This window comes from Passer montanus, unplaced genomic scaffold, assembly GCF_014805655.1.
Source record: "Passer montanus isolate IOZ18808 unplaced genomic scaffold, ASM1480565v1 scaffold258, whole genome shotgun sequence".
NCBI classification, from domain to species: Eukaryota; Metazoa; Chordata; class Aves; order Passeriformes; family Passeridae; genus Passer; species Passer montanus.
This window is the reverse complement of record NW_024367239.1, coordinates 79,307-106,554: the sequence shown is the minus strand read 5'-3', so window position 1 is coordinate 106,554 and position 27,248 is coordinate 79,307. Positions and strand designations below refer to the sequence as shown.

The 27,248-nt window shown below is 49.2% G+C and overlaps 1 protein-coding gene across 1 annotated transcript in view; it reads right to left on the bottom strand.

Moving 5' to 3' along the window:
* The window catches only part of LOC120503458 (transcription factor 4-like), a gene marked incomplete at its 3' end in the record, with an annotated part of 83,490 nt that extends 58,306 nt beyond the window's left edge, over nucleotides 1-25,184 (bottom strand). Inside the window, exons 1-3 of the mRNA XM_039711951.1 lie at nucleotides 24,902-25,184; nucleotides 23,775-23,866; nucleotides 22,156-22,228 (exon numbers count right to left, since the gene is read on the bottom strand). Coding sequence (XP_039567885.1) covers nucleotides 22,156-22,228; nucleotides 23,775-23,846 — 145 coding nt within the window. The remainder of the gene's footprint in view (nucleotides 1-22,155; nucleotides 22,229-23,774; nucleotides 23,867-24,901) is intronic.
* Nucleotides 25,185-27,248: the final 2,064 nt, after the last annotated feature.

The window sequence follows — 27,248 nt, the reverse complement described above, 5'->3', positions numbered from 1 at the left end:
CAGAGGAAAAGGAGGAGAAAACACTTCAAGAACCTGGATGGATTCTCCAATTCCTGCTTTTCAGACCATCATGGAGCTCCTGCTTCCAACCACTCCAGATGGAGCTGAGATCCAGAGGGAAAGGAGCAGAAAACATCTAAGGAACATGGATGGATTCTCCATTCCAGGTGCTCCAGATGGAGCTGAGATCCAGAGGGAAAGGAGGAGAAAACACTTGAGGAACCTGGATGGGTTCTCCTTAACCTGGATTCTCCAATTCCTGCTTTTCAGACCACCTGGAGCTCCTGCTTCCAACCACTCCAGCTGGAGATGAGCTCCAGAAGAAAAGGTTTTCCAGAAGAAAAGGGTTCAGCGCTGCTGCATCCCAGAATTCCGGCTTTTTCCAAGTCCTCCTTGCTCTCCTGGTGTGGAGGAGAAGGTGGAATTCCAACCTAGAGTGGCGGGAGGTCTTCAGAGCTGCTGCATCCCAGAATTCTGGCTTTTTCCAAGTCCTCCTTGCTCTCCTGGTGTGGAATTCCAACCTGGAGTGGTGGGAGGTGTTCTCCCAGAATTCCAGCTTTTTCCAAGTCCTCCTTGCTCTCCTGGTGTGGAGAACCTTCCCTGGAGGAACCTTCCCAGCAGGCAGCAGCTCCTTGCCGAGGGGACTCCTCAAAGCCGGAGAACTTCAGGAACCACCTGGGAGGAGAAGGTGGAAACGCTTCCATGGCTTTCCATGACACGGGACAGCTCGGGCACTTCCCTGGCTCCAGATCATCCCTCAAGCCATCCAGTGAGGAATTCCAGGTTTTCTCCGAGGCGTGGGCTGGTGGAAGGTGTCCCTGCCCTCGGAATGGGATCGTCCTGCGGGTCCTTCCAACCCAAGCCACCCCAGAACCCCACGGTACGAGCACAGGAATGTCGGCGTTCGTTGGGAACTGTTCCAAAATTCATCGTTTATTCCAGGTTTGTCGTCAAAAATCAAAATTACGATGAATTTGTGGCTCTCGTGGATCCTTTGGGCTTCATGAGAAGCGTTTTTTGTCACCCGGGGTTGGTCCTTGGAGAAGAAAAGGGATCAAGGAACGGGTTTGGAGGGACCTGGAGGAACAAAGCCAGCAGAGCCAGAGAAATCCAGGAAAGGAAGGATTTCCTTGGAGGAAAACCCAGGAAAAGCAGGATTTCCTTGGAGGAAAAGCAGGATTTTCCTTGGAGAAAAATCCCAGGAAAGTCAGGATTTCCTTGGAGGAAAAGCAGGATTTTCCTTGGAGAAAAATCCCAGGAAAGTCAGGATTTCCTTGGAGGAAAAGCAGGATTTTCCTTGGAGAAAAATCCCAGGAAAGTCAGGATTTCCTTGGAGGAAAAGCAGGATTTTCCTTGGAGGAAAAGCAGAATTTTTCCTTGCAGGAAGAAGGATTTTCCTTGTCTGAGAAGGTGCAGGAAGACAAAACAATTCCGCAGGGAGACAAAACAATTCAATTTCCAGGAAATGATCCAAATCTCAACCCAAGAGCACAAACAAGAAGAGAAAAAAACAAGGATGGGCTGGGGATAATTAACCGCGATATGCAAATGAAGCAGAGCTGACGGCGGCGACCATTTTGGGATGATTTCGGGATTATTTTTGCGGTTTGCAAACCCAGCCTAAAGAAAAGCTGAGCTCAAGCCCTGGGATCAAACTGCGAGGCCAAGGTTTTGCAGCTCTGGATGGGAGCGTGGGAGGAAGTTCAAACAAAAGGCATTGTGCGCAGAGGAGAGTTAATGACAATTAATGTGGGTTGGGTTAATTGGTAAAACGTGAAACTTGAGGGATTTGGATTAAAAAAAAAAAAAGAAATTTACTGGAAAATTAATTAAATGGATGACATCAGCTGACCTCTGAGTTTCAGGAACTTACGACGTCCTCGCTCCAAGCAACATCCCAAACTTTGTGAAGCTGCTCTTGATTAATTCTGAATTCCAGTAAAATCCCAATCAGGCCCGATTTCCCCGAGAGAGGGGAATGAAAACAACGCAGCCCCTCCGGCCCAAGCTCCGAATTTCGGCGTTTCCCCACCCCAGACACGTCAACGTCTGCCCTAGAGCCACCCCAAAATTCCCCAAAATTCCCAGCCCCTAAATCACCTCAGTGCTTCCTTGGTGGGAGCTGAAATTTGGGAATTTCAGCCCTAAATTCTCTCCTCAATTCTGTCCATTCACTTTTTTTTTAATGGGGGATCTTTATTTTATTTTTTTTTGTACAAAGCAGGACGTGGCAAAGCAAATCAACGATGGGTTGTGCCGCAGGAGCAGCAAAGGCAGCCTCAAGCTGGCGGCGTATTTATTTTTTATAGGAAATCTGGAGAATGGAAACCACACACGAGCTCTTTGGGTTTTTTCCTATAAATATCTCAGCAGTCCCAAAGCTCGGAGCACGCTCGGCTTTGATTCCTTTCAGGAAATTCTCAATTTCCTGTCACAAAGGCCAATCGTCACTGTCGCTTCTCCAAGCGCTCTGCTTTCCGAAGTGGATCCCAACTTTTTCTTCTCCGGGATGAATAAAATCTCATTTGTGCTCCCGAGGGATTTGCTGCTCTCTCCTTTCACCATCAGGAAAATCAAATTTGGGAATTTCACCAGTTGGGGTCTGGACACAGGATCCCACTCTGGGTTTACCACAAAATAATCAGATTATAATTCCCAGATAAAATGATATCAAATCCAGAGTACAGGGATCCACCACAGCTTCCAATTCCCCGTTAATTACCCCTGGAAAATAATTGGGTGCCAAATCTGGGCACGCTCCTCACTTTGTCAGCTCATGACAGATCTGTCTATAAAGTGCTGGGGAAAAAAAAAAAAAAAAAGACAATTTTGGAGCAAATTGATCAGAGTGCAAATATTGATCCTTTTGGCCTCCTCGGAGTTCGTTAACGAGGGAACCCTCATTAAACCCCTGCTCGTGCTAATGACTCCTCTAATCCGGAATTACGGAGCCTCTCCTTGCTAGAGCATGGTAAAAAATGAAAAATTAAAAGGTTGAGCTCAGGTTTAAGCTCGGCCTAACTTGTGTTGGATGGAGCTTGGAGCAACCTGGAATTGATGATCCTTAAAATCCCTTCCGACCTAATTTTTTCTGCAGGAACCAATCAAATCCAAGAAATCCAACGAAGAACGCGGGATTTCGGAAACAACCTCGGGCTCCTCGTGCCGTGACCTTTGTCCGGGAGGATTTGATGGCAAACTCCCAACCGAGGAGTTGGCAAACACGTCGGAGCCTTTCCTGCTCTCAGTGGGAAGTTTATAGCCCGGCTTCTGTTCCAATGGATCTGCATAGCATTTGCATATTTAAATCGGCTGCTGCCCAAATTAAAGTGGAAGCGGCTGCTGATCGTGCTCGGCGTCTCCTTCCCAATCAAAATTCAGCCTTGCCCAAGATGTGTTTTTTGGGGTTTATTTTCTTGATTTTGGACAAAAAGGAAGATTTTGCAGGGAAAATAAATTAAGGAGTTGATGTACTCAGGGTTTACTAGCGAGATGCTCCTGACTGCATTTACCAGGAGGAAAAGGAATTGGAATTCTGCTCCCAAATTAAAGTGGAAGCGGCTGCTGATCGTGCTCGGCGTCTCCTTCCCAATCAAAATTCAGCCTTGCCCAAGATGGTTTTTTTATTGATTTTGGACAAAAAAGGAAGATTTTGAAGGGAAAATAAGTGAGGAAAAAAGGCAGGAATTGAAGTACTCAGGGTTTACTAGCGAGATACTCCTGACTACATTTACCAGGAGGAAAAGGAATTGGAATTCTGGTCAGAATTGAGGTGTAACAGACAAAAATCTCTGCAGCCCCACGGGGAGCACATGATGCAAAGCAGGAGGGAAACGTTCCTCTCTTCCTGCTCAACGGCGGCACGAAAGCAAAAGGAAACCCATTTCTCTTAGTCCAGCAGAAATCTTCGAGGGGGTGAGTCAGGAGTTCCAAAAATACATTTCCGAAGCTGCAAAACAGAGCTGGATGTTGCCATGGCACTTTGGGGGAAAATTCACAAGTCTGCAGCTCGTTTGGGAGATGAATCAAAGCTGAGCCGAGTTTTCAGCTCCCCTCGCCTGCCTTCCTTCGGTCACTTTTGGCACCGATTTCATTTGTTGGTTTTTTTTCCCTGGGTTTCGGGATTGAAGCCAAAGCTCTGAGGGGGATTTAAAGGGGCAGGATTGCCATAAGTGGCAGAATCTTGGGATGTTTTGGGTTTGGAGGGACCTTAAAACCCATGCAGGGACACCTCCCAATTTTCCAGGATGTTCCAGACACCACCCAACACAACATCCACAAGAAAGCAGCTCCGTGCTTCCCAAAATCCCTGAATCCTGAATTGGAGCGGGATGGATTGAGCTTTGATTCAATCAGCAAGGTGCGCTGAGGTGGGTGTTCCAAATAAAGGGAAAAACCAAAAGCACAGTCCCAGTCCAGGTTTTTCTTCACATCTGGTTGAGGTTGGAACAGCGAGATGCAAATCAGCCCTCGGCCGAGACCAGAAATCAAAATCAGCCGAGAAAAAAATCAATAAATTAGCAATTTAACAATCCTGCCTCGATCGTTCCCCTCCCGGGTTTGCATTTCCAGCCTCGCTGACAAAAATAGACTTAACACCATTCTAACATTTTGTGCTCGCAGGGGTTTGTTTTTTTTTTAGGATGGCAAGAAACAACTCGCAGGGAGAGATTCCATCAATCAAAGGGAAAAAAGAGGAGGGGAAGGAAGAGCAAAGTGTCCAAGGCCAGGCTGGATGGGTTTGGAACAACGAAATCCCTTCCAGCCCAAACCCTGGCACAGCTCCTGACGCCAACAGGGCACCAAGAAGTGACATCGGTGTCTGGTGGGACACCCTGACCTGGCTCCGGGGGGGAAAAGGAGAAGTGCTGGGGTGGTTTGATCTGGAATTTTTTGGTGAAATGCTGTGAATCTCAGGCTATTCAGCATTCCAGCAGCTGCAGCAGGCAACACCGCCCTCCAATTGCAGCTCATTTTATCCATTGTGCCGCGGGAACGCGCGCGGCGTTCCAGAGGAAGCGGCAGCGCCGGCTGATGATGGGGAGGAGGGGAAATCACGGCCCACCGCAGGCAGATGTGAGCCAGGAAACGCGGCACGGCCGGGGAGGATCCGCCGCGGCACCGAGGAAACCATCTGCAACGGCACCGAAATCCCTGAGGGATGGAACCAATCCAACATGGCACCGAAATCCCTGAGGGATGGAACCAATCCAACATGGCACCGAAATCCCTGAGGGATGGACGGAACCAATCCAACATGGCACCGACATTCCTGAGGGATGGACGGAACCAATCCAACATGGCACCGACATTCCTGACGGATGGACGGAACCAATCCAACATGGCACCGAAATTCCTGAGGGATGGATGGAGCCAATCCAAAATGGCACTGAAATTCCTGAGGGATGGACGGAACCAATCCAAAATGGCACCGAACCCCATCCAACATGGCACCGACATTCCTGAGGGATGGACGGAACCAATCCAAAATGGCACCGAACCCCATCCAACATGGCACCGACATTCCTGAGGGAGGGATGGAACCCATCCAAAATGGCACCGAAATTCCTGAGGGATGGATGGAACCCATCCCCAACGGCACCGAAATTCCTGAGGGATGGAACCAATTCAAAATGGCACCAAAATTCCTGATATGGAATCCAAAATGGAATCCATCTGCAATGGCAAAGAAATTCCTGATATGGAACCCATAAAATGGCACCAAAATTCCTGAGGGATGGAACACACCCACAATGGTAAAGAAATTCCTGAGGGATGGAATCCATCCGCAATGGCAAAGAAATTCCTGAGGGACGGAACCCATCTACAACAGCATCAAATTCCTGATATGGAACCCATCCGCAACGGCACCGAAATTCCTGAGGGATGGAACCCCGAATGGAACCCATCCGCTATGGCAAAGAAATTCCTGATGGATGGAGCCAATTCAAAATGGCACCAAAATTCCTGATATGGAACCCATCTGCAACGGCACCGAAATTGCTGATATGGAACCCATCCACAATGGCAAAGAAATTCCTGAGGGATGGAACCCATCCAAAATGGCACCGAAATTCCTGAGGGATGGATGGAACCCAGAATGGAACCCATCCAAAACGGCACCAAAATTCCTGATATGGAACCCATCTGCAACGGCACCGAAATTCCTGATATGGAACCCAACCGCCATGGCACTGAAATTCCTGAGGGACGGAACCCATCTACAACAGCACCGAAATTGCTGATATGGAACCCATCCACAATGGCAAAGAAATTCCTGAGGGATGGATGAAACCCATCTGCAAGGGCACCGAAATTCCTGATGGATGGAACCAATCCAAAACGGCACCGAAATTCCTGAGGAATGGAACCAAAAATGGAACCTATCCGCAACGGCAAAGAAATTCCTGAGGGATGGATGGAACCCATCCACCATGGCAAAGAAATTCCTGATATGGAACCCAGAATGGAACCCATCCACAATAGCAAAGAAATTCCTGATGGATGGAACCCATCTACAACAGCACCAAAATTCCTGATGTGGAACCCATCCGCAACGGCACCGACATTCCTGAGGGATGGATGGAACCCATCCGAAATGGCACCGAAATTCCTGATATGGAACCCATCCGCAACAGCAAAGAAATTCCTGATAAGGAACCAATGCAAAATGGCACCAAAATTCCTGATATGGAACCCAGAATGGAACCCATCCACAACGGCACCGAAATTCCTGAGGGATGGATGGAACCCATCCAAAATGGCAAAGAAATTCCTGGTATGAAACCCATCTGCAATGGCAAAGAAATTCCTGAGGGATGGATGGAACCCAACCGCCATGGCACCGAAATTCCTGATGGATGGAACCAATCCAAAATGGCACCGAAATTCCTGACAGATATGGAACCCAGAATGGAACCATCTAAAATGGCACCAAAATTCCTGAGGGATGGATGGAACCCATCCAAAATGGCACTGGGTGAGCTGTGCCCATGTCCCAGTGCCATCCCCATTCAGGAGAGCCGTGCCCACATTCCAGTGCCAGGGGCAGTGCCACCCCAGCTCGGGTGAGCCGTGCCCACGTCCCAGTGCCAGGGGCAGTGGAAATTCCTGAGGGATGGATGGAACCCAACCGCCATGGCACCGAAATTCCTGATGGATGGAACCAATCCAAAATGGCACCGAAATTCCTGACAGATATGGAACCCAGAATGGAACCATCTAAAATGGCACCAAAATTCCTGAGGGATGGATGGAACCCAGAATGGAACCCATCTGCAATGGCACCACAACTCCTGATATGGAACCCAGAATGGAACCATCTAAAATGGCACCAAAATTCCTGAGGGATGGAACCCATCCGCAATGGGACCGAAATTCCTGAGGGATGGATGGAACCCATCCAAAATGGCACTGGGTGAGCTGTGCCCATGTCCCAGTGCCATCCCCATTCAGGAGAGCCGTGCCCACATTCCAGTGCCAGGGGCAGTGCCACCCCAGCTCGGGTGAGCCGTGCCCACGTCCCAGTGCCACCCCAGCTCGGGTGAGCTGCCACTCCTGCCCAACAAGCACCGGCTCTTTGTTTTGCCGGGCTCCCCAATCTGTCCGTCCATCTGCTCTCCCTCCTTTTCCCCTTTGTTTCACTCTGCTCCCTCACCACGAGGTTGGCAGTGCCAGCCCAGCCTGGCATCGATTTTCCAAAGAAACAAATTTCCCAGGAAAAGGTTAAAAAATGGAAGCGCTTTTTTCAGGCAAAAATGGAAAAAAAAAGAAAAAAAAGAAGATTTTTCCTTCCTGCTTTGGATTTTTGGACTCCCAAACGCTGGAAGGGAACGGCGCAAAGACGCGACGCGGCTTCGCAGAAAATCCAGGATTTCCTTTTTGCTCCTTGCCCCTTTCCCCCGCGTGACTGCAGCAGAGTTTGGAGGAAATATTGACACGGAAAACTATTTTTTGGAATATCCCCAAATCCACCAGATCATCCCCAAAGGAAGGAGGTAAAGGATTCACAAACAAATCCATTTTTTGATTTCTTTTCCTTAAAAAGAGTGCGAAATGGACCCTGAGGTTTGGAACGAGGGCTGTGCTCATCACATCCTTCCTGGGAAAACCAGGGAGAAAAAGGCCAAATCTTTCTGAAATGCAGATTTGAAATGAATTTCGAATCCCTGGTTCTCGTTTGCAAGGGGAAAAGGAAGCAAAATTCTGCCTGATTCGTTATTGCCGTGACACGAATCGCGTGGAAAAGGAAAAACCGAGCAGCACCACGGCCCAGAGAGGTTTTAATCGCTGATATAAAACCGTGACAGCAACAGCAGCATTTTCCTTTTCTTTTAAGGAAGTCTTTTCCTTGATAGGATCTCATTAAACGTTGCTGGAAAAGAAAAAACATCCCATTTACGGGATAACATCTCCTCACTATCAAAAGTCCTTCCAGGCTTGAAACATGAGCCACTCGCCAAGAAAATCTGGATTTTTATCTCCTTCCTGCCATAAAAAAGATCGCCGGGAACAGCAGGAAACTTCCATGGGATGGGATCTGCAGGCCAGGATGAGGAAATTCCTCCTGGAGGTCGTTCCTCTTGTCCTGCAGCTTCCACCTGAGTGAAGATTCCCAACCCTCAGTGGCTCCTCCTGACCAGGAGATGTTGATCCAACTCCCAGTTTGGGAATCTGGGATTCTGGAAACTCGGGAATCTTTTCCAGGCTGGACTCAATGACCTTGGTGGTCTTTTCCAAGCTCGGCCGTTCTGGGGTTTTGTGATTCTCCACAAGCAGGTCCCACAGCATGAAATGAAAATGGAATTTAATCTCCTACATGGATATGAAAAAAAAACAGTGGAAAAAAAAAAACCCCTCCCGGTGCTTTTAGTCCCTTTTCATGAAGTTCTATCAAATAAATGTCTTGGGCCAACTCCATTAGGGAGCAATTAGCCCTTAATGGCCGTCTAAATCCATTATCAGTGGCCATTTAACCTTGCAATATTTAAAGATAATATTTAATTTCAGCAAATTAATGGGCTGCCTGTGAGACCAAAGAGATCTACTTAGGCTCTCTGGTTTTCCGTGGGGGATGTGACAAGAAGCTGGGAGAGCTGCTCCTCACGTTTGGGGTTTAAATCAACAACAAAGAGTTAAAACCAGAGCAAAATCTCAAATAAACTCCTGCTTTATCCTTCTTGCTGCTGCCATTATTTCCATATCCACCCACGGTTGGTTTTGATCCAGTCCAGGGACAACTTCCACCATCCCAGGTTCCTCCAAGCCCTGTGCAGCCTGGCCTTGGACACATCCAGGGATGCAGGGCCCAGCCAGCAATTCCTGCCCAACATCCCAAAATCTGTCCCACAGAAGGAAGCCATTCCCCCTTCTCCTGGCACTCCAAAGCTCAAAGCTCCAAGCCCTGCTTGGAGCTCCAAGGTTCCTCCAAGCCCTGTCCAGCCCAGCCTTGGAGACATCCAGGGATGCAGGGCCCAATCCCAGCCACCAATTCCTGCCCAAGATCCCAAAATCTGCCCTCCACAGAAGGAAGCCACATCCTGGCACTCCAAACCCTTCTCCAAAGCTCCAAGCCCTGGCTGGAGCTCCCAGGTTCCTCCAAGCCCTGTCCAGCCCAGCCTTGGAGACATCCAGGGATGCAGGGTCCAATCCCAGCCAGCAATTCCTGCCCAAGATCCCAAAATCTGCCCTATAGAAGGAAGCCATTCCCCCTTCTCCTGGCACTCCAAAGCTCAAAGCTCCAAGCCCTGCTTGGAGCTCCAAGGTTCCTCCAAGCCCTCTCTAGCCCGGCCTTGGAGACATCCAGGGATCCAGGCCTTCCCAGCCAGCAATTCCTGCCCAAGATCCCAAAATCTGTCCCACAACAGAAGGAAGCCACGTCCTGGCCCTCCAAACCCTTCTCCAAAGCTCCTCTCCAGCTCCCTCAGAGCTCCTCAGGCCTGGAATTGTATCCCAAGGAAAGCGTGAATTGAACACAGATCTGGAAATTCCACCTTAAGGAGGACATTTCCCTCTTCGTCCCAAGGATGGTGTCACTTCATTCCCAGCAGGACAGGAATGAAAGCAGGGAGCACCTTCAATCCATGCCTTGGCGTGACGCTCCAAGATGTCATCGCCGGCGTCTCCTTGAAGCCAAGTGACACCATCCAACGTCTGCGCTATTTCGGTCCCCGGAGAACTTCCCCGATGGAAGCCAAGGCACGCTGATGGAAAAAGCTGGGCCAGCTCCAGAAGGAGGTTGCCATCTCATCGCCACGTTGGAAGGTTAGAGGTGTTTCCTCTGCGAACCGAGAGCTCGAAATAGCGCTGACTTTGCACGTCGGCGGAGAGGAGCCGGAGGCTGGCACGGAGCCACGGAATTTCGGGAAGTCACAGCCCGTTCCCAGCGCTGTGCACGCGTGGAACGTGGCGTGGCAGGAGAGAAGGAGAGAGATCTTCCCTCTGGTGGAACTCGTCTTGGAGTCATGGAATGGGTTTGGGTTGGAAGGACCTCAAAGCCCGTCCAGTGTCACCCAGGGATGCCTCCCGTGATCCCAGCGTGCTTCCAAATTTGTCCAAACCGCCTGGGATCCAGGGGCACCCACAGCTTCACCCTGTGCCAAGGCCTGCCCACCCTGCCAGGGAAGAATCCATCCCTGAGCAGGAGCTCTGATGGTGGAAGGATGGACACCAAACCCTTGGAAGATCAGTTTCCATCAAGAAACCACCAAATTGCAGGAGCCAAACTGAAAGCAGCACATTAATTTCAGGAATTTCAGGAGTTCCAACCTTGGAAACCACCACCAGCAGTCAGGGGACGGCGCTTGGCCCTTGGCTCACCCAAAGAGCTCCTGAGGAGCCTCCTGTCTCCACGCTGGCAGGAGATGATGGATCAGCCCTGGAGCTGCTGCCTGACCAAGCCCTGCTGTCTCCAGCCTGGGCTGGGGTCAGAACACGCAATCACACGCCGCTCCCGTCACGGCGGAACCTACGGCACGTCGTTAATGCGTAAATGACTAAAGAACTTAATTAGGTGAAATGAAGTGCACTTCCAAGCGCAGATGCTTACGCCGGATCGGGATCGTGCGGTGCGTGGGAATATATCCCTGGTTTTTTTAAAGATGTTTGTTTTTAACAGTAGGCCAAGGAAATGAGGTGAGAAGGATGGCAGGGAATTTTTTTGAGCTTTCCTGAGCGGATCATTGAGGTTGGAAAAGCCCCCCCAGGATCACGGAGTCCAACCACGGAGAGCAGAGAGCATTCCTTGGATGCTCCTCTTAGGGAAGGCAGCAGGAAAATTCCCCGCGTGGGGAAGAGCACCTCGAGTGCGCTTGGTGATTGAAACCACGGGCGCCGATGAACGGAACGGGAGAAGCGCTGAAATCGCTGCCAACCCTTCCACTCATCCACATTCATCCATATTCATCCTTCCCCTCTCCCGATTCCGGGCTGGAGGTGAATGGAACACAACCACCAGCACGAGGAGGAGCTGAATGAGGCAAATTATGGCTTCAAGGAGGCTTCAGCCAACCGAGCAAGCAGGAAATGGGAGCTTTAATTTCCCATTGATGGGTAAAAGAGAAGCTCAGGAGGAAGAGTCTGCACAAGTGCCCGTGGAGCTGGAGCACTTCTTATTCCCAAAAAACAGCCTGGGCTACCAGAAAGTTCCCTGCAGGGTTGGAATGAGGCGAGTGGTCAAGTCCCTCCCAACCCAAACCATTCCAGGACTCAAGGTTCCCAAGCTGCAGTGCCCATTTTCCACGTTATCTTTCCCCTATTTATTAATTAGATGCCCCTAATGACAAAGAGGAGGAGCTGAATGAGGCAAATTATGGCTTCAAGGAGGCTTCAGCCAACCGAGCAAGCAGGAAATGGGAGCTTTAATTTCCCATTGATGGGTAAAAGAGAAGCTCAGGAGGAAGAGTCTGCACAAGTGCCCGTGGAGCTGGAGCACTTCTTATTCCCAAAAAACAGCCTGGGGTGCCAGAAGGTTCCCTGCAGGCGAGTGGTCAAGTTCCTCCCAACCCAAAAAATCCCAGCACTCAAGGTTCCCAAGCTGCAGTGCCCATTTTCTAAGTTATCTTTCCCGTATTTATTAATTAGCTGCCTCTAATGACAAAGAGAAGGAGCTGTTGGTCAGAACTCCAAGTGAGACGGACACCAAAAAAATTCCTAAATCCAGGATTAGGCAACGAGCTGCCCAAATTTTTGATGATTCCATACACAACCAGCACTAAATGAGAAGTTTTTCCTGCAAGTCCTCTCAGGAAACTCTAAAAATCCCTTTTTAAAGCTGGAAAAAGAAGTTGTCACAAGGATTTTGGGAGAGCAGAATAGCTGGTGGATGGAAGGCGAATTTGGGACTGAGTCAAAAGCGTCGGAATAACGAGTTGGAATCTGTTGCCATTAGTCACTGCCTTGGAAGCAAATCCAAAGCTGCCAATGTTGAGGAGTGCAGACTCCCTGCCACTCGGAAGGAATTTTTTTAGGATGAGATGAAAGGGTGAGGCGGCAAATCCCGCCTCTCTTTAGGTGCAGAGGAGAATTGTACCTCGCAGGAAGGGGAGAAGAGAGGAGGTGTCGCCCTCGGAAGAGCCTCCATTTCACATCTCCTCCTTGGGAGCCAAGCGAAATCAATTAACTCTGCAACTGGAACCAATTAACCCAGGGAAAAGCACAACACCAAGCACAGTGGCGGTCTTTAATAAACGGAATAAACCCGTGAATAAGAACGGAAAGCGCCGCAGGGCTGTATCAGGTGGGCTCCTGATGCTCCAGAGGCACCACGAGTGGTTTGAGGGTCTCAAAACAAACAGGGGCTTCCACAAAATGGGGGTTTCAGCAGCCCCGTTGTGGGGACGGTCGGGATGGGATTGATCCTGTTGAACTCCAGGCACCTCACGGCCGTACAAGCGGGATGGATCCCTTGAAAGAGGCACCTCAAACCCTTATCTCCAAGGGAGATAAAGCTGCCTTATCTCCAGGGAGGCTCGGCTCCCTTCAGCTCCCACTCGCAGCAGGGAGATGGGTGCCATCTGTGACACGAGCCAGCAGCCCTTCCCTTCCTTCCCTTCCTTCCCTTCCCTTCCCCGGCTCCCAGGAGCGGGAACAATGCTGCGCCTCCAATCCCTGGCAGCTCGCAGCTTTCAATCCATTCCTGGCCTTATTCAGCTTTTTTTTTTTTTGGGTTTTTTTTGCCCTTTTCCGACTGAATTCCCAGCCTGCTCGACAGATTATCCCGGTTTGCTGGCGATTCCCTCCCGAGCCGCGTCTTGCCGACAAAAAAGCAGCAAAACATGGTTGGGAATATTGTTAATAAAATCCCAAAGTGATTCCAGTCAACACCCAGCACCGGTGGCCCTTCAGCATTCCCTCCATCCCAGACACGGCCACGGGTTGATTTTTGAGCTGAATAAGAGGGAACAACTTTAAAAAATCAAAAGGAATAAATAAAGCTGCTTCTTTTATAATCCTGCACTTTGTATTTAAGCTCCTGCTCTTTTGGATTAAGGGAAGAACAACTCGCCATTAGGGCCTGCCCTGTTTATCGACATCACCATCGTGCCCGAGAGCCACAGGAATGATTTTATGCTAGAAACCGGTTTTATCTCTATTTAAAGTTTCGCTATAATATTTAACACAACTCATCCTCCCCTTCTAGTCAGACACTGTGGTCTGATGGCCGCAAGCACTTGCAGGGAGGGGGATTCCGGGAGCGGAAAAATGCAAATAAAAATGACTTTATCTGCTCAGTTTTGGTTCCTTCTTTCCCTCCTAAAGGTTCAAAAAAGAACTTTTTCTGCACCTTAGACAAGACAAGAGAAGGATGAAATTAAAGGGACCATCCAGGCAAACCCATGGGCTGGACACACCACGCTCACAAAGCAACGGCAGAGCGTTCAACTCTGGCTTTGTGCTGCACAAAACCTCTATTTTGTCCCCAAATTTGCCCCCAAAATGGCGAATCTCACTCAGATAATGAAGGGTTTATCCCGTCCTAAATCGCTTTTAAATAAATATATTTTCAGTGTGACAATATCCTGGTGCTTCAGCTAAACTGGGTGTGTGGCTGAAAGAACAAGGAGAGTTTAATGCCAACAATTCTCTGGGCGAAGCCAGGGAAGCAGCACCTGCACGACAGAGCCGGCGAGAGGATAAAAGCCAAGTTCTGGCTTTCCGTCCTGATCCTGGGGGTTTTTCCAGGTGAAATTCCAAACTGGGGAGCAGCACATTCCCAGGGTTTGCTGTGCGCTCCAGACCGAAGCTCTCCATCAAAGCTCCGCGCGAACGCCGGCGCTAATTACCCAGATTCCAGCATGGAAAAATGAATCCGTGCAGTAAAAATGGGGAAAATGTATGGAATAGGAACAAAAAAATAGATGGTATATAAATATGAACAAAAAAATTACGGAATGTAAATGAGGGTTTAGGAGAGGGAAAAGCCTGATGTCCGTTCGGTGATGTGAACGGTTCGTAAATTAATGCTCTAATTTGTGGTGTTTACAAAAGAGCTAATTTTAGGAACGGGAATTTTCCTCTGTTTATCCAACAAGACCCAGGATTTCCTAAGTAAGTGGATGTTTCCAAAGAGTATAAAATCAACAAAGGGATTAGGGGCAGAGAACCCGAGCGAGGCGACGCTCGCCGACAACTCCGACCCCGCGGAATAAAGAACGCTCCGAGCTTTGCTCGGGTTCTAACGCATCATTTTGTGCAAAATCCAAGGAAAAGCAGGAGGGCAAAGAGCTCTGGATGAACCCAGGACATGCTGATGTTGGGGCTGCAGCCTGCTCCTCTCCCAAAATACCCGCTGTCATTTCTCCCTTCAAACATGATCAAAACTAGGCCATGCCCTATGGAAGTCTCAGCAGAGACAGACCGTGCTCACACATTCCCAAAATCCACCCAAGCAGCCCCGTGGCACTGGAATTCCCTGGAATTCCAGCGCCCGGCTCTGCCCCAGCCTGTCTTTGTTCCTGAAATCCCAAAGCAACGCGTCCGTTCTGCGTAACTTCGTTAAATCCCAGTTTCAGCCTCTCCATCAGATCCCGTCGCAAACATGGCGGAGGGAAGAGGAGAATTCAGGGATGTGGGGTTGGCAGCTTTGGCAGTTTGTATTCCAGCCACCAAGTTTGTCCTGGAAATGCTGCCGGACTCGCCGCGGCAGGTGCTGGCGCAGTCCAAGGCCGTAATTGAATCAAGCCCTGGGCTGACGTCAGGAACGAAAACAACTCAAAGGCTGTTTGTGAACGGGCCCAGAACCCCCGAGATTCAATTAGAGCCTCGATATTCCAGGGGGAATCTCATTGAGCCGGGTTTAATATCCCCAAAGCTTGGGAGCAGGTCTTTGTCAAACAGCTCGAGCGCGTTTCCAAGTACAGGCAATGGAAGGGCGTTAAGCTCACAATCCCAAATTTTCAGCAGCAAAGCGGTTCATTTTTGGATATTCCAGCACAAAAAAGAAGAAAATCCCCATTTTTTTAGGGGTTACATCCGTGTCTAAGCATGAACACGGGGATTTCTGTGCTTGGGCACTTGTGGAGCCCTACGAACAGCGATCGCCGATGCCCCAGAGGGTTTTGGTTTGGGGTGTTAACGTGTGCTTTGCTGGGATCACGCGGTGACACGCGTGTGTGGGGTGTGGAGGACACACACATACATGTATAGAGTGTGGAGGACACACACATACATGTATAGAGTGGGGAGGACACACACACACATGTATAGAGTGTGGAGGACACACACATACATGTATAGAGTGGGGAGGACACACACACACATGTATAGAGTGTGGAGGACACACACACATACATGTATAGAGTGGGGAGGACACACACACACATGTATAGAGTGTGGAGGACACACACATACATGTATAGAGTGGGGAGGACACACACACACATGTATAGAGTGTGGAGGACACACACATATAGGGTGGAGGACACACACACACATGTATAGAATGGAGGATACACACACACATGTACAGAGTGTGGAGGACACACACATATAGAGTGGAGGACACACACACACATGTGTAGAGTGGAGGACACACACACACATGTACAGAGTGTGGAGGACACACACAAAGCATGGAGGATACACACGCACATACGGGACGGAGCAGGTAACGCACACGTGACTAAGAGCTGCACACACATGACAAAGGGACGCACAAAGCGGGCGTCTGTACAGACACATGCATGTGGCTCAGGGCCACACACACACACACGTGTGACAGAGCACACTGCCTCATGACAAAGCGGGGCGTTGCGCACATACGTGACAAAGACAGAGCCTGCCGAGGGTGGCACACACACACACGCACACACGCATGGCACTGCCCTGCCTTTGTGACGCCGGGCACGGGGCAGGAAGGGCCGGAGCTGCCGGGAATCCTGCCAGGAACGCCGCCTGCATCCTGCCCGGCACCTGCCCGCAGCCGGAGCCGCTTCCCCTCCTCTGCTCCGTGCCAGGGTCACCACACGGTGCCACACAAACCACGAGGACACACGTGTGTGCGTGTGTGTGTGCGCGTGTGTGTGCCAAATCCTGGGAGGCCAGGCCGCACACACAACAATGGCACACAGCGACTACCGCCATTACTGGCAGGCAGGCTCCTCTGCTCCGTGCCAGGGTCACCACACGGTGCCACACAAACCACGAGGACACGCGTGTGTGTCCCCAGTCCTCACAGGCCAGGCCGCATCCCGCAGTTCCACGCCAGCACACACAACAATGGCACGTAGCTACTACCGCCATTACTAGCAGGAGTAGTCTTGAAGGATGTGGCGACTGCCACCAGCCAAAATCCAGCCAAAATCCACCCAAATTATCCCATTTTTCCGTCCATTTGGTTGGATGAATCTCAGCTGCCTGGCATTTGGAGGAACGGACACTCCAACCTCTCTCCTCAAAGAAATTCCAAAATTTTTCTTTAATTAATGAAGAATTTGGGCATTCCAACCTTGTGCCTTGGCGGGAAGTTTTCCCTGCAAACAGCTCTGAGACGAACATTGAAAATGTAAAATGTAAAATGTAAAATGTAAAATGTAAAATTGAAAATTTAAAATTGAAAATTTAAGATTTAAATTGAAAATGTAAAATTGAAAATGCAGCAGGTGAGGGAATCTGTGCCCGCAGCTCCAGGCTGGAAAGCTCCGCAGGACACGGAGGTGAATTTTGGGCACGGAGGAAACCACCCAGCCAACCAAAAATCAGCTGAGCCCCCTCCACATCTCACTGAGGGGCGGGAGGACATTTGGAGACGATTGTTCCCGATAAAAAAAGGGAAAATGGAATTCTTGGGAGCGGGATGAGGCGCCGTCATCCCTCCCGGTGCAGCGGGAACTCCGCGGAGTAGCCACTGGCAGATGGCACACGCCAGCCCATGTATATTCATTCCTTGTGCTGCATCATATGGAACATTCCCAGATTTTTTTTCCCTGATGTGCATCACCCCGGTATCCGGGAATATTTTGGGATGGGATCTTTAAAGCATAACCGCTCGTTGTAAAATTGCGGAGCTGGTTGAAATCCCTTTTTCCTGGGATTTGCAGAGCCCCGAATTTCCAGCTCCAAGAAGTTTACCACGAGGAGTAAATGTTGGAGCTGTAAAGCTTCCAAAATGACTTTGTTTATCAGAGCAGATGAAGGGGGAAAAAAAAAGCAAAAAAAAAGCTAAAGGAATCATTTGAAGCTCAAAGCAAAACTGTTTATAGGACAGCTTTTAGTGCTCCAAGATTCCAGAGAGATTTCAGCAATTAACAGCATAAACTTCCAGAACTTAATTCCATTCTAGATGTGCATCGTGTAGTTCTTCCTGTGCTATTTAAGTTATTATACTACAAAGAGATTTGCTGATCCTACAAAAAAAACTTCAAGCAGCTTCTTCCAAAGGCAAGGACTTAAATCCTTTGACTTCCTACAGAAGGAAAATACCCAAATAATGCCCAAATTCTCTTTAAATAATGGGAGGGAGAGAAAAAAAATGAAATAATTTTATTTTCGCAGCGGCAAATCGATGAGTAGTGAAATGAAAACTTGCTGTTGCCAGGATTATTTGTGCTATTCCACGTTCCTTGGGAATTCAGGCCACTTTTGCCTGTGACAAAAACCCACATGAATTTGGGAGTGGCACGAGTACAAATCCAACGGGAAGAAGCCAAATTGTACCTGTTTTATTTTTTTTCCCTCCGCACTCGGAGCCAGGCCGAAGTTGCCTGGTTTAACAGCTACACTTTGTTCCCAGACCCCTCAGATCCGGGGAATAACGCGAGCCATCATTCCCGCTAAACTTGGCAAGGACGGGCGCAGTGTCCCCACAGCAAGTGACATTTGGCTGCGCAGCCGTTCAGGGAATTCTGAATTATTAACCATATTCCGGAGCCCTGACGAGGCAGCACGGGGAAGAAGATGACAAAAAAGCACCTAAAAACTCCCCATCTTCGTTAGCCAGGGGAATGAGCGAGCCGGGTTTCGCTGGTTAATTACCGCGACAGCTCCCAGACCGAAATGCGCGCAGCCGCGGAGCGTCCGTCTGCTGCTGCCGGTGCCATCCAGCACTCCTGCTCTGCAGATTTCCATCCCTCTCCTCCTCCAAGGGTGCTCTGGGCTGCCTCGGGTCAGTCCTGAATCCCAGAGCGTGGTTTTTCCGCTGCCCCCGCGGAAGTGGCTGGGATGGGAGGAGGATCCTGAGTAAACATAGCTGCGAGGATGGGAGGTAACAGCATTCCTCGTCTCCTTAATCATAATTAGGAAATATCGGCAAACAGGAGGTGATTTTGGGGAGAAGGGAAAAGGCAGCAGGAACATGACCCAGGCAGGTTGGTGAGCACTGGGATGCTGCCTGGCAACACCCAAACTCCAGCATCCTTGTCCCTTGTGGAAAATGGGGACTCCCCTTTATGAGCATCACCACTTCCTTTTTACTCAAAAATCTCAATTATAGATTTTTCCCCCTCTTTTTTATCCTTTGGATTGGCATTTCTGCACGATAAACCACACTCCAAAACCAGCCTGCACTTTAAAAAAACTCCATGATATTTGTTATCATTTCCTCACCGACCATCCCGAATGAAAAATCAAGGAATTTGAACTGTGCTGGATTTGTGATTCCCTCGTTAGAGATGTATTAATTTGTTGCTCTAATGCAGGCCAAGCCCTAATCAAACTAATGGCAAAATGAAAAGCGAGGATTTAAATCCTTTAAAGGGACTTTGCTCGATTTGGTCAGGCAAAGATTGGGAGATTTTTTCCTTTTTTTCTGGGCCAATGATAAAAATTCCTCTTTTCTCTGATTCTGCTCCCACCCACACGCTATTGAAACAGCTACAGAGTGGGCAATCCAGAACAGATGCTCCCAAACGGAGGTAAAATTCCAGCCTTTAAATAGAAGGAGCAGAAATTGAACGGAATCAGGAAGATGTGGGCTTTGATGAACAGATAAAAAACCGAAATATGTCAAATGTGACAGACCCAGGGAATTCTTGGGGGAAAAGCTGCTTCAAAACCCGATCCCCAGCAATCATCTCTTCATCTTTACAGTGCCTCACACGTAAATGAGGATCAATTTCAGATCAATTTACTACGGAAGCGATTGCAAACTCCTCCCAAAATTTCAGTAGACGCGAGAAAATGGAATTATTTTTTTTTTGGCAACTGTCCTAAAAAAAGGGGCAAACAAAGCAGGAAAAATCAAGAAGCAACCCCCCACTTCAGCCCGATGAATGTGCATTGTTCAACTGAAGTAACAGCTATTAAATCACTTTCCAAATACGATCTAAATTGGAGGCAGCTCCAGGGGAGTTTGGCTTCCCCATCCCTCCAGTTCTCCCCCAGTTCTCCCAGTGCAGGTCAGAGGCTCCAGCCTTGCTCCAGTGCCCTGCGCCGAACACCTGCAAACATCAAACACAAACTCCTGGTCCTTTCCTGGGCTGACAAAAGCCTTTCATGTGAAAAATGCTCCCTGGGAATGTCACGGCTGGAGCTCAGGTTACATTCCTTTCTCCCTCGCTTTGGAACATGGGGAGAAGCCATGTTTGTGGAATTCAAGATTCAAAGGGAACCGGGGCTTTACTTTCTTTCCCCCTCGCACGTCGCAAATCACAACACGGCATCACGGATTAGCTGAGGGAAAAGCCACGGGGATGACTTTAAGCAGGAATTATTCCCACACTTCCTAAAGTCCACTTAGTTTCACTTCCCTGCTTGGGATTACTTGGAGGCGCCTGGTTTTTTTTATTTTAATCTCTGCAAAGAGAACTTTGGGGTTAATGCAGAGAATCTCCATAAATCTGCTTTTAAAGGGGAATATTTAAAGGTCAGCTCAAACTTCAGAGGGAGAACTTCCAGGAGGAAAAGCAGCATCCAGCCCGCAATTCCCCGTTAGCAATCTGCATAATTACAATAACAGCCTGTTATTCATGGAGCTGCCTTTAGGAAAGCATCTCCTGGAGCAGCAGCAGCCAGGTATCCTCAGCTGCAATCCCAATTTCCCAAACCTCGGGAAAACAATAGCCACCAACTCCATCCTCAGGCCACGCATCCACCCCGCTGCCAGGAGCAGCCGGGGGGAATGAACCCCCAACTTTTTGCAATAAAAAGAATGCAATAAGCAAGCAATAGGTCCTGCAAGTGGGAAATTGCCTGGATTTTCCCTCCCAGAAACACCCTTTGGTGCCATTGTGCACACAACCAGCAAGGCACAGCGCCCGCCGCTGCGCCAAGCCTTGCCTTCATCCTCCAGCACCGGGGAATTCTCTGGGAATTCTGGCCGTGCCAAGAGTTCAGGTGTTGTTTTAAGTGGTTTTTATCTCTTTATTCCTAACTTCCTGCAGCTCGTTAAATCATCCTTTTTGCTACTCAAAATTCCTCCGGCTCGCGGGACAAGGAACCGCGATTTAATCGCTGCCGATTTGTCCTCCTGATCCAAACTACTCCAGGGATGAAGTTGAGGAGGAATTATTAAATAGAACTCTGGAGTCGTTTGCTGTCAGCCCAAGTGGTGGTGGATGCTGCATGGACTGGGCTCCGAGCATGACAAATTGATTTGTCTGGCACACAACCGCTGCGCGCTCCTCTCCGCAGTGAAAACAAATAGAGTGGGGATGCTAGAGCCGGCCTCAGTGCCTCAAAAATTATGTCAGAAAAGGATAAAAAACTGGGATTTCAAGATTCAAACCTAGAGCTCGTGTCTGGAAAGTTATCCCAGGCCAACAGCAAAATTCTCCAAGTTGCTGTCTCACAATTTAAGCAAGTTTAAGGAAGATAAAACAAACCCAGGTTGTTGTTTTGAAAGCCTAAATAGAATAAAAGGCGCAAAATGAGTGTTTAGGTGAAGGCTGAGCTGAAATTCCAAGCCGAAATCCCGCTCTGGAAATAAAAACCTCAATGACATCCCAGTGCAATTAATAAATACTGAATAAAGAGAGGAGTGATGACCTGAGCAAACCTGGGAATATCAGGTATGGAACTGTCTGCAGGGAGGGGTTTCTCTGTGGATTTCCAGGGAAGCCTTGCCCAAAATCCCCACGCGGAGCAGGGGATCCACCTCAATCTCAGGAAAGTCTTCCAAAACACTCTCGTGTTCACAAACAAAATGCCCTGGCTTTAAGCAGCAAGAGAAAGTCACTTGAATATTTTAATTCCCCTCCCAAAAAAATGCCATCAGCAAACAGCCATCTCTAATCCTAAAGAGTTTTTTTTTTCCTGGTGTTTATTCTCGGGTACTTGTTTTATTTATTGAACAGCCTTCAATTCTGCTTCAATTCTAATGCACAAAATTAATTTGCACACAAGAGGTTTGGACTATGGTCCCCGACAGACAAAGAGAGGCTTTGGAATTGGAAATAAAAAATTCTCCAGGGCTCAAATCACTCAAAGGAAAAGATAAATCTACTGTAAAACTAGAACAATTTTAAGCAATGATTAAACAGAGGAGAAGTCCAGGGGTTTTTCAAAAATCACAAACGCGTGGCAACGCTCTAAAAACCTCCCAGGCTTGTGGAAATAACAATAATAATAATCATAATAAAAATCAGAGTAAGAATAACCAGCCGCAATCCGAACGAATCTGCTCCCCACAAGAGATTAAAGCACCACAACAAAGGTAATGGATAAATAAACCCCAACGTTTTCACCACGGATGGAACATTAATAAAAAAAACCGGTACATACTTGAGCCAGTAAAATGTCCACTTGCCAAGGAAGTTGGTCCATTTTTCCCGCTGCTCACAGGAGGTGAAAACATCTAAAAAAATAAATAAAACCAACAAAGAGGCATTAGGAGCGCAACGCGAGCAATTCCCGAGTCCGCTGGCGGTCCAAAGTTCCTCGCCACATTCCTCAGGAGTTCCATCTCCCCCCCCCAAAGGCAGCCCCTCGGCACCAGCATCCCGCTTTGCTCGAGCTTCCCAAAAAAACCTGCCCTGCCCCGAGGTTTTTTTGAGGCATTCCGGTTCTCCAGCCTGGGAAACCGGGGCTGGCTCCCCTCTCTCGCCGCCGACAAAAGGCACAAAAAGTTGGGCTGGGGTCGCAACCTTGGTCATCAACGTGGCCACGTCCATTTCCATCCCGCTCCAGGATTTGCCTGGCATGTGGGAACCCAAATAATAATAACGCAAAGTGCCACCTGCCCTAAATTCTCATTCCGTCTCTTCCCACCGAGCAATTGGAAGCCAGGCTCGCTCCTCGCCCCCTCTCCCTCCCTCTCTCGCACTCCTCTCTCTCTCTCTCTCTCTCTCTCTCTCTTCCCAGCATTTATTTCGACCCTAATTGGTTTCTCCCTTCCCCGACGTGTCTGGTGGATAACACGCACCTTCCCTGAGTCAGAGGCTGCAAAAAGCCAAGGAACAAATGGGGAAAGTGCAGCCACAAGCAGAGAGGGGGCTGCGATGGCTGGCCAAACTTCCGCAAGCCATCCCTCAAAAGCGAGGTTGGGAAGGGGGGGCTCCTTGGGTTTTGGGAGCAGAGCTGCCTCTCCCAGCAAAAGCTTCTCCCCAAAATCAAGACCCAAGTGGATAGGGAGATATTCCTGACATGTTGGGGGGAAGGGAGGGGATGGGGAGAGGGAGGAAGGAAGGGCATGGAGGGGGAGGGGGAGCCTGACAAAACTAGACAAGTGCACGCGTCCGGCGCAACGCTCGGCCTCCAAGGGGACAAAAATCCCCTCTTTCCGTGGAAAATCATTCCCAAATCCCGGCCGGAGCGGGGGACAAGAAGGTTGGAGCAGTTTGAACGCCAGCAGAAGGCGGAGGAGATTTCAGGGCAAACTTTAAACTGAGGCAGTCATGGATTTCTTTGCACTTTCCCATGTGCCAAAATGGAAACAAGGGAAGAAGCGAAAGGAGAATATCAGCGAGTCATTAGCAATTAATTAGCTGGTGTGCCAGCGAGGCTTGAAAATCGAGAGCACGATAAAAGTGCGATCTGGAACGAGGAGAAATGGCCAGTTTTGGGGGAGTTTCTTTAGGCAGGAAGGAATTGAGCCGTCCGAGACATGAAACCAAGCTGCGAACGCGCCTGCATCTCCCATCGCACACAATCAGACAGACTAAAAAGGCTCCGTTTGGATTGGTTTTGGTTTTGGTTCTTTTAAGCTGAAAAAAATATTTACCATGCTTCTAGCTGCTGATTAAAAATTGCCCAATGTACTTAGAGCACAGTTTGGGGTTGGTTTTGTTGCTTTAGGGTTTGTTTTTTTTTTTTTGGCTGGATTTTTTTTTTAACAGAGCAGCTAGATTTTTTTTATTTTTTTTTTTTTACAGCTGTTGCTAATTTCCACCGTTGTTTCTTACCGCACTGAAATCCAGTAAATCACTCAGTTCTTTGTCCGTCCCTAAGGCAGCCATTCGCTGTTGGTGATGCATTTTAGCAAAATCACACAAACCTAGAAACATGGAAATAACCGCAATCAGAAATCCCGAGCCTCGCAGGAAACGCAGTCGGATTTTGCTTTTTCCAGGGGGGGAGGTCGGGGAGTGGGTGGTTGAGAAGAGGAAGGGAGGGAAAAAAAAGATGGAGGGGCAGCAAAAAAAAACCAAAAAAAAACCCCCAAAAAACAAAAGCCAAAAACACGACAAGAAGAGGAAAAAAAAAGCGATATTGTATTTCCAAAGAGGCGAGCCAAAGCCGGCAACATCCACTCCTAAACCCGAATCCGGAGGAGAATAAAAAAGGCAAAGCCTCGCTCCCGGAGCATCGTTTTATGCAACAGGAGGTTCAGCGAGGAATGAATGAGGATCGCAGAGAGGAAAGTACAGCCAACTTTTTTCCCTTCTCCTTCTTCCATGCAAAGTAGCGTTCGCAGGCAGAAAAATAGGAAAAAAATGGAAAAATAAATAGAAAAAAATAGAAAAAAAATTAGAAAAAATATAGGAAAAAATAGGAAACAAAAAGAAAAAAATAGGGAAAAAAAGGAAAAAATTGAAAAAATAGAAAAAATATAGGAAAGAAATAGAACAAAAATAGAAAAAAAAGAAAAAATAGAAAAAAATAGAAAAAATAGAAAAAAATAGGAAAAAATAGAAAAAACCAGAAAAAAATTAGAAAAAAAATAGAAAAAATATAAAAAAATAAAAAAATAGAAAAAAATTTTAAAAATTAGAAAAAAATAGAAAAAAAAGAAAAAAATTGAAAAAAAAATAGAAAAAATAGAAAAAAATTAGGAAAAAAAAATAGAAAAAAATTTTTTAAAAAAGGCAAGGCGAGATGCGAAGTGCAGGTTCCGGGGTGGGGGGGGGGCAGCGGGGGACAATTAACCCCGATTCCTAATTTGAGGAGAGCACTTGGGGGGGTCAGCTAAGGCCCACAAGCAGCCGGCAGCGGCCGGGGCCTGTGCGGAGGCAGCGCCGGGGGGAGAGGGAAGGGGCGCGGAGCCCAGCCCAGCCCAGTGCCCCGCCGAGCCCCGGCACCGCCTCCGTACCCGCTCATGGAGCTCCGAGCCCGGCCGCCGCCGCACTTTGCCTGGCTTCCACCTTGGGTTCGCCCAGCTCACACACACATGGCCCAGCGCGTTTATACGGGGCCGCGGGCGCACGTGACGCGGCCGCTTGGCCGAAAGGAACAATTTTTTTTTAATTATTACACGTTCCTTTCGCTTTTTTATTATTTTTTGTAATTTTTAAATTTTTTTTAATATATAAAGCGCTTTGTTTTGTTGGCGTACTCTTGGCGGAGCATCGCTGCAAAGTTTGCGGAGCGGCCCCTCGGATTTCCGCGCAAGTTTTGTGGGGATGCTGCCAGCCCACTCCCCCTCGCCCTTCCTGCTTCCCTCATCCCCTCCGCCACTTTTATTGCGTATTTTCCTCTGGCAGGCCGGACGGCAGGAAAATGAGCTGCAAAGAGTTCATTTTCCGGGAGGAAATGAAGCGGCGAGCCCGCACCTTGGTGTATCTCCCACACGTGTAGTCACATCGTAGCTATGCAATGTACATACAATGTATAGATTCACACAGCCCGGAACTTGCACTTTCTTTGCTTGCTTTTTTTTTTTTTTTTTTAAATAACACAGCGGGATCGACAATTTCAATCAAAAAAATAAAAATGAAAGCAAAAAAAAAAAAAAAAGAAAAACCACAGACAAGTTAGTCTAACAGCAAATTGGAACTTTACCTTAAATGGCCACAAATATGTTCACAATATTCCAAGGGGGGGAAAAAAAGTAAAAAAATAATCAAAATAAAAAGAGAGGAATCTTCTGCCAAAGTGCTTTATTGTCTCACACGTGTGTGACCCTCCAAAACCACCAAAAAGTAGGGAAAGTGTCAGTCCTGCTCCGGGTTATTCCACAGCTTTACAGGCACACTACACCTGGCTTTGTTGGGATTTAGGGGGCCCGGCCACCGGCCACAAAAGAAAAAAAAATATAAATTAAGATTTAAAAAATTTAAAAATTCAAAACCAAGGAAAAAAAAAAAAAAAAAAAAAAAAAAAAAGGTCCGACAACTTTTGCCCTATTGTTTTTACAGACACATGGTGACGGGCTCTCAGCGCCGCGGCTCTCGGGGACTTGCCCCCTCCTTGTCCTTCCTTCAAAAAAAAACCAACAAAAAAACACCAAAACCAAAAAACCCCAAATCCCGGAAAAAAAACCAGGCGACTCCCCCCTCGGGGGAGCGCGGGGCCGCCCGTTCCCCAACTTGGTCCAAGTTTAGAGCAGCGCCCGCCGCCTCCTCCGGCTCAGCAGCGCGGCCTCCCCCGCCGAGCCGCGGCCGATCGCATCCCGCCCGGGCAGCCGCATCGCCCGCCGCTCACATCCGGGCAATGCCCGCCGCCTTATAAGCGCCGCCGCCGCCGCTCGCAGACAATGACGAGGAGGAGGAGGAGGAGGAGGAGGAGGGCGGGAGGGAGGAAGCGGGCGGGACGGCGCGGCGGGGCTCACAAGATGGAGGGACCCCGCCGCCCCTCGCTGCGCCCCTCACGTGTTCCCGCGCAGGCCCGGGGGGAGCGGCGCCCTCACGGCCCGCGGAGCTCCGGCCGTGCTGCCCGCGGAGCTCCGGCCGCGCTGCCCGAGAGCCCCGGCCGTGCTGCCCTCAGAGCTCCGGCCGTCCCGCGGAGCTCCGGCCGCGCTGCCCGAGAGCCCCGGCCGTGCTGCCCGCGGAGCTCCGGCCGTGCTCGGCCATCAGCGGGGCCGGAGCGGCTGCGCGCCGGCAGCCCTCAGCACACCCGGGAGGGGTTTCAGCACACCCATGAGGGTTCCAGCACCCTCAGCACACCCGGGAGGGCTCTCAGCACACCCATGAGGATTGCAGCACACCCACGAGGGTTCCAGCACCCTCAGCACACCCGGGAGAGGCTCCAGCACCCTCAGGACACCCAGGAGGGTTCCAGCACCTTCAGCACACCCATAAGGGGTTTCAGCACCTGTAAGGGGTTCCAGCACCCTCAGCACACCCATGAGGGTTGCAACACACCCATGAGGGTTCCAGCACCCTCAGCACACCCATGAGGGTTCCAGCACCCTCAGCACACCCATGAGGGTTCCAGCACCCTCAGCACACCCATGAGGGTTCCAGCACCCTCAGCACACCCATGAGGGTTCCAGCACCCTCAGCACACCCATGAGGGTTCCAGCACCCTCAGCACACCCATAAGGTGTTCCAGCACCCTCTGCACACCCATAAGGTGTTCCAGCACCCTCCACACACCCATGAGGGTTCCAGCACCCTCAGCACACCCATAAGGTGTTCCAGCACCCTCAGCACACCCATAAGGTGTTCCAGCACCCTCCACACACCCATGAGGGTTCCAGCACCCTCAGCACACCCATA